The following is a 7,935-nucleotide window of genomic DNA, read 5'->3' on the forward strand; positions in this document are numbered from 1 at the left end:
GTGCCTCCTTTGGCCCGTCACTCCGCCTCAGGCCAATGAGAGGTGTGCGGGGGCGGGCGAGCCAAGGAAGCAATCTCATTGGCCTGGCCCAAGGTCCAATGGGATTGCCGCTAGGGACACAGGGAGACACATACAGACATAGCCACATACGACGCTTTCACAAATATATAGTAAGATATACACACACACGTAACCGCGCCAAGCGCCGTCCGCTCAGCGAGCTCAACTTCAGCGGGGACTCAGCCTTAAGATAACAAATAATACATGGTTATAAATAGAGATATACTTTTCAGTTTCCAATGAACTGTCACAATGTTACTTGTTAGAGCAGTAGGGTTGGATTAATGTTAATTATCACCAGAAATTAGGTTATCCCCATCAATAAAGGAAGGCTTCTATGTCCCTTCAATGAGTTACAGTACTTAGATTTATATTAGATAATCTTGCCTTAATGGTATTTGAACTTTTGAATTAATGTATTGAATAGCAGAAGGAAACGCCATTGACAGTTATGAAGGGTTCTTAAAAAAAAAAAAAAGTGAGTGAGACATTGGTTCTTCCTTTGCCTATAACTGCAACTGGCTTTCTATGGCAGTGAAATTCTGTGGAACCCCAACCCTCTCTAATAGCGCGTCTGAGATCTGATGCGTTGTAAGGAACCCCAACCCTCTCTAATAGCGCGTCTGAGATCTGATGCGTTGTAGTAAACCCAACCCTCTCTAATAGCGCGTCTGAGATCTGATGCATTGTAAGGAGCCCCAACCCTCTCTAATAGCGCGTCCGAGATCTGATGCATTGTAAGGAGCCCCAACCCTCTCTAATAGCGCGTCCGAGATCTGATGCATTGTAAGGAGCCCCAACCCTCTCTAACATTGTGTCTGAGACCAGATGCAACGTAAATACGTCTGTATTTAGTACAATTTTCAAATGACTTGAAGATTGCAGTGAACCCTTTAGGGAGGCCCCGGGGAACCGAAGGGTTCCTAGGAACACTGGTTGAAAAACACTGTTGTATAGTGAGCAATGCCAACAGTAAAAAAACAAGCTCCCGAGGTCTGATCATTCGTTACAATGGAACACTTCTATTCTGTAGCCACAGGGTTATATGCTACTGTAGATACAGTACAAGTATGGCCAGATAGCTGAACTCATCCCCCTTTGAAAGCACAAGTCCTTTTGTCTTTTCTTAACTTTATTGATGGAGTTATAGAAATAGAAGGGTTCTTGTGGGTGTTGTTGTGTGGGTAGAGTGCTTCTCTATGTGAAGTGCTTCTGTATCAAGGGACGGTCAAACGGATTGCTTTGCAAGGGAGTAAGCAAGAATGGTACTCACTCAGTAGCTGGGTAAGAAAGGAGGTGTGTAATGTTTGTCACGCAGGAATAGGGACAGGATTAAGCTACAGCAGGGCCCCACTAATACGTCGTTCCGTTCCAGGCCCCCGCCGAAAAGTGGAAATCGCCGTAAAGCGGGGCCCTAGCAATGCATGCAAAAATTATGTGCATTGCTTACCTTAAAAACGTATTTTTACATTGGCCACCATTACGCTACGTTATCCAGCGCGGGAAGGTAAGGGAAAGACCAATTGTCCGCCGACACGCACTACTTCCGGTTCTACGGTGGCCGAAGGCTTCAATGATATAGTAAATGGCAGGGAGAGTACAACACTGTACGCATGCGCGCGAAAATGTTGCTTAGCGACAGCCGGGTGCCGAAAAGCACCGTAAAAACGGAACTAGTGTAGAATGTAAAGGGAGTAGGTATGCATTGTGAAGCGCCATATTAGCGGAAAGCCAAAAAGCGGGGCCTTCCTGTACCTGTGAATGCAGATAGGGGAGTAACACAATAGCCCAGCACACACTGTCTATAGATAATAGAACAAATGAAAGGGATAATGCCAAAAGAAATGAAATGAGATTTAATGTGTAACACAAACCACCATAAGCAGAACCACATACCCTACAAACAACGATAACACGCAATAATAAAAACATATAACAGGCAAAACCAGAAGGAGTAGTGGAGGGGGCGGAGCAGGCCCGCTGCTGCTTCCCCATTTTTTGTACCCACCTATGTGTTGTCTTGACCCTATATTGTATTTGTGCTTACTACCCTATTCTCCGCCCCATTCCCCCTCCACTACTCCTTCTGGTTTTGCCTGTTATATGTTTTTATTATTGCGTGTTATCATTGTTTGATGCAGGGTATGTGGTTCTGCTTATGGTGGTTTGTGTAACACATTCAATCTCATTTCATTTCTTTTGGCATTATCCAAAGAATTATTTCTTTTGGCAATTGTTCTATTATATATAGACAGTGTGTGCTGGGCTATTGTGTTACTTATATACTTATATTGGAGGAATTGGGTCCTCCTTAGTTCATTGCACCCTGCAAAAAATTATCTTGCTGTCCAGTGTGTGCTGTGTATCACTGTCCTGTTCTGGCAAATAGGGGAGTATGGAAAAGTCCATTTAGCCAAGGGAATTAAAGGGGTTGTCACGGCAACCAACTTTCTAGCAGGCTGGAGAATTGGGCAGTATCTAAATGTATCCATTCCCACCTGCACTAGGAGTGATAGCTGCAGGGAAAGCTTGCATCCAAATAAAGGGCTAGCAGGCAGAGCTGCAGAAAAAAAGTGGGGGGGAAACAGAAATAGAGAATCCTGTTCCAGGACAACTGCCTTTCTCTGAAAAATTATGAACGATTTCAATCATTTACACAGGGCTAAACCTACTCCAATCTTTCTGACTGCCCCTATACTTTGTCTGCTGGTGAAATCTCCCCCTATTATGCTAGGGATCACAAGCAAATACTTATTTTAAATGCAGAATTATAATGGTTTCTGGTGAAGTATCATCCCTCTGGGTGTTTTGCATGATGAACAGATACCAGAGTTGCTGGGGAAGGGTAACTTACTTCCTTGAAAGTTAGTGTCCACATGCATTATTCTGAAGTCACAATAATACAGTATATGAAAAGTTGATTTACAGTCTCCCTCTATCTTGGTTGATCAGAACATTATATAATAATGATAACCGCTGCATAACCTTATTCTCTTGTGAATCAAGGAGCATATGGATAAAGACCCTGAAAATATAAAATGATGGGTCCTGCCAATGGGTACAGCGGTTTGCTCCCTCTATCCTCCTTACATTTGCACCACTAAGGGATATCGTCCAAGTTCGGTGCAGCTTACTCGCTTGGTAATCAGTGATCAGATGGGCTACAAATGCAGGGTCATGCCATTTTATGTAGATAAGTTCTTACACACTCCATTCATTGTAGTTGCACCTATGCATATTACTGACCACCTCTACTAGCAACTCCAAGGTATCTTATTTCATGCTCTTAAAATGCAGAATTACTTTGGATCCTGATCATTTATATGGGGAATAAATCACATGGACAATCCCTTTAGTTGCTCCTGTGAAAGATGCTCAGTACCTCTCCAGCAATGCAACTCCTGTGCAGATTCCCCACTGTAATAAGGTGGACAAATATAAAAAGGCTGATCAATACAAAGCTAAGTTATTGCTCCCTTCCATTCACTGTGCTGCACCATCTCTCATAGTAACTCCAACTCCGATGCAGTTTGCAAGTCAGTGATCAGATGTGCAGCTTGATCATTTTTATATTCATATTGTTTTGCTTTACCAAAACCATGCACCAGTACAGCATCTCTACAAGTAACTTCTGTTCTGCCTGCTCCACTAAAGAATCAATGATCAGACTGGCAGAGGCCCTTTTATAAGAAGAACTAATGTGGATCCCATTCATTTATACATTTAAAATGCCTTGCCCCTCCCACTTGTGGCTGCACCTGCCCAGCACCTCTGCAGGTAATCTAATAACTCCTGTGCATCTGGATCTCCCTTTGGAAAATCAGCGAGTAGGAGAGCTCATAGGCCCTTTCTGCACATCTGTGGCTGCTGAGCATATCTACGTGAATATATAGCCCTGCCCTCCTCCCCCTGCGCTTGCACCTGCATTGCTCTGCTGTACCTCTGCTGGAAGAGGGGGCTCCCCGCGATGTGCCTGCGCAGCTCATTCTTCATGCTCCAGAAATCCCCATCCAGATACCGGGGCAGGGAGCTCTGGGTGATACCCAGGTCAGCCGTCTCTCTCTCCATGCTCGGGACAGGAAGGAAGAAATATGGGTGAGGAGGAGGAGGGGGGGGGGAGCTCTCTCTCTCTCCGGGTTCCACTCTCTCGCCTCCTGGATTGCTATGAAGCGCCCTGTACCTGTGCGCTGCTTTATCTCTACCCAGTGTGTGCGGGCTCCCGCCCCGGTGTCTGGGGAGGAAGTGCGCAGGCGCGTCCCCCTGCTACTTGCCTTGCTGGCAGCCGGTCCATTCCCTGCACAGCTCGGGGGCGCGCGCTGATCTCATCACCCTCCCCTTAACATTGATCCCTTGACTGCCAGCGCTCCTAAATAAAAATAAAATAAATTATCACTAGGGGTGGTTTCAATGTGTATCTCGATGTAAATATTTGCATGGCCCAATTGCAGAGCCTTGCCCTCCTATTATCAGCAGTTTAGTTCATGAAAGTTCCTAGAAAGCAGGTTATACACTGAAATGTGCTGTCATTAAATGTCACAGTTGTTGCTCTTACAATTACAGCTGTGATGATTTTTTTTACAAGGGGGGAGGGACGCTGTTCCTGTACGTTTTTTTCATAGACCATGAAGTAAATGTTATAGCCTTATGGTGACAATCTAAAAAAAAGAAAAAAATATTTTGATATGTTTTATAAACCAATTACAATGTAAGCATTATTATTTACAAAAATAATAACATAGGTTCGAAACGATTTTAAAATGTGAATAAATAAGTATATTATTGCACATGCCCAAGAATAATACACACACACACACACACACATCTGTAGTGGAACTAGGGGCGTCAGGGTGCTGCAGAGGGTTTATATATTTTTATTATATGGTAATGTATGTTACTGATTTTGTATCAGAGCCTTGCCCTCCTATTATCAGCAGTTTAGTTCATGAAAGTTCCTAGAAAGCAGGTTATACACTGAAATGTGCTGTCATTAAATGTCACAGTTGTTGCTCTTACAATTACAGCTGTGATTATTTTTTTTACAAGGGGGGAGGGACGCTGTTCCTGTACGTTTTTTTCATAGACCATGAAGTAAATGTTATAGCCTTATGGTGACAATCTAAAAAAAAGAAAAAAATATTTTGATATGTTTTATAAACCAATTACAATGTAAGCATTATTATTTACAAAAATAATAACATAGGTTCGAAACGATTTTAAAATGTGAATAAATAAGTATATTATTGCACATGCCCAAGAATAATACACACACACACACACACACATCTGTAGTGGAACTAGGGGCGTCAGGGTGCTGCAGAGGGTTTATATATTTTTATTATATGGTAATGTATGTTACTGATTTTGTATCTACAATGCCCCCATACAAAAAATTATTCCTGCACTGCACACCTGCTTCCACAGCTCCCCAAACCTGTTCCATTTACCCCTTTGGCATGTCATACAGTGAGTGGTACTCACATATAGTACAGTTATATTGCAGACAAGGATTCTAGGTAGTGACATGCAAATGAAAACCCCATGAGCCTGTCACTTTTCGCTTCCTATTCACTTTACTAGGTGGATTCATGCCTGCCTGCCTGCCTGCCTGCCTGCCTTTAAACAGTTTATATAACAGCTTCTATAACTAGGCCTGGGACAAGGAAACTGTAAAAGCAGTGGGCCCTCAATCATTATAATAATGACAATCTTCATAATGCAATGGAAAATTCAGATCAGGGGTGGGGGAGAGAAAATGGAGAGGGGGAGAAAGAGAGAATGGGGGAGGGGGAGAGAAAGGGGGGAAGGGTTGAGAGAAAATGCGGGGGGAGAATGAGAATTGGGGGGAGGGAGAGAGAGAATTGGGAAGAGAGGAAGAGAGAGAAAGGGGGAGGAGAGTGTGTTATATGCATTTGTTTAGTACATATCCTGTGAAAAGTGAAAGTTAATGGGGGGTACGAGGGGTGGAAGGCTGAAGGTTTACATAGCGCACCTAATACCTTTGCACCGGCCCTGTCTGTACCATCACACTATGAAAACTGGACAGGATTCCATGTGATAAGAAATCATTGGTTCTGCTCCACGTTCACCTTTCCTGGTTCAGATAAGATGGATGGTTAAAGAGAAGAAAATTGGGGAGGATTGCTACATTACTTATTATGTAGCCTCTTCTGCTCACACATTTAGGCCTGTAATAAAGTGCGCGCGTGTGCGCTACCGTGCACGCACGCGTCAATGATAATTGCCTGTGATCCTGACGTTGCTATAGTTGAGACACGCACCCGCACGGCCGTGAGCGTTGGCGCGGCAGATCTGAGATCATAGCCACGCCTCCTAGCTGCGCAAGTCACTGCTTGCCCTATAGAACTAAACATGCGCGCCACGTGCACGCGCAATGACATGCGCATGCCCGCACACCAGCGCGTACTATATTACAAGCCTTGGGCTCAGATTATAGTCCGCGCTGGTGATGTGTGAATTCAGATGGAAGCGATTGATGAGGCGTGGCAGACGCGTCACGAGGCTGGATGGCCGTGATTGGCTGAACCGCAGCCGAGGCTTGAAAAGACAATTTTTTGTCTTTTCAAAACGCGCTTGCGCCATCGCGCTCCGTAGTGCGCGCCCACTAGGGGCGGCCTCATAAGCATTCTGCAATTCGTTGTTGTGGCGCGCGAGCACCATCGCGCGGAGTATAATCTCGGCCTTAAGGTTCCAGCAAAGGTATATGCAAAGATACAGTGATGTCATGCAAGACATCTTCAGTGGGTGAGGTTAACATGTGAAGTTAGAACAACTAAATACTTTCTAGATGCATTTAAAAACTACTGACCTAAGAAATGTTAGCTATACCTTCACCTTGCCTTATACATTAAATATCAGTAAAACCATAACTTACTGTCAGATGCAGGTGGCATTGTTTAGCCAGCGGTAGTATTTTGATGAATGGGATCTTGTCCAGTCTATCTCCAGTTACATGCCACTTACACTTTGCTATTTTAAAGAGGGGTGGTTGAGTAAGTTGTATTGCTTTTGGCTTACACGAACTAAAACAAATGAAATGCTCTAATGTTCTTAGATTAATGAATGAAGAATGCAAGCCCCGAAGAAGGATCCCTCCTAATCACCTCATCATAACTGGGCCACTGTAAACTGGGATTATTGCTGTTTTTTTACTCAAATGATTCGGTTTTCAAGACATACATCAGACAATGGATTGAAATGAAAAGAAATGCAAGCAGCCACAAAACCCCAAGGACACTTGCTTCACTCACCCACAATACCCTGTGTTTCCACTCTTATCTTTTTGAAATAAGTATTTGAGCATGTATTTATTTATTGTTGTTTGTGCCATCTTACTGCACTGCGAAATATGGTGTTGGCGTATAACTACAATATAATAGCCAACTAGTAAAGCAATGCTAAGCATGCAAATATTGTCAAGGGATGTAGAACTCTCAAGATGAGGTCTCCTTTTCCCTGTAGCATGGGCATGCTGTTTACAATACTGTATTAGCACTTTTAACATGAAATAAAGACATACTATTTTTTAAAGAAGGTACTGTGGCTGAAGTAACTGTGGCTGCTGTTTGGTTGTTAGTTTGATTTACACTGACTGATTTTGATGCAAATGTTATTATCGGGAAACCAACAGTCTCAAAAACAGTCTCAAATACAATGATTAAGGTGACATCTGCTCGAAGGTTACAATCCAGCAGTAGGGAAACTGTAATATGATGTATGTAGTGGTTTCTGTCCTGGAACAGGATTCATATTTCTGTTTCCCTCTGCAGCTCACAGACTATTGCTGTCAGATCCTTATTTCAGCTGCATGTAAATTTGCTCTGAAAACACACAGTGCCTGTGGAACCGATACATTTG

General features: G+C 43.4%; 1 protein-coding gene and 1 long non-coding RNA gene across 3 annotated transcripts in view; one reads left to right on the forward strand and one right to left on the reverse strand.

The window, feature by feature from the left end:
* LOC142492998 (acyl-coenzyme A oxidase-like protein) overlaps window positions 1–4,325 on the reverse strand; it is a 344,660-nt gene extending 340,335 nt beyond the window's left edge. The window contains exon 1 of one of the 2 annotated variants that reach the window (XM_075596354.1): window positions 3,982–4,325. In XM_075596354.1, the coding sequence (XP_075452469.1) occupies window positions 3,982–4,046 (65 nt within the window). In that variant the 5' untranslated portion in view covers window positions 4,047–4,325. The remainder of the gene's footprint in view (window positions 1–3,981) is intronic. The other variant, XM_075596353.1, reaches the window with a different exon arrangement.
* The window catches only part of LOC142493001 (uncharacterized), a 23,640-nt gene extending 16,266 nt beyond the window's left edge, over window positions 1–7,374 (forward strand). The window contains exon 3 of the long non-coding RNA XR_012800961.1: window positions 7,133–7,374. This is a non-coding gene — a long non-coding RNA (uncharacterized LOC142493001). The remainder of the gene's footprint in view (window positions 1–7,132) is intronic.
* Window positions 7,375–7,935: the final 561 nt, after the last annotated feature.

This window comes from Ascaphus truei, chromosome 4, assembly GCF_040206685.1.
Source record: "Ascaphus truei isolate aAscTru1 chromosome 4, aAscTru1.hap1, whole genome shotgun sequence".
Taxonomy (NCBI): domain Eukaryota; kingdom Metazoa; phylum Chordata; class Amphibia; order Anura; family Ascaphidae; genus Ascaphus; species Ascaphus truei.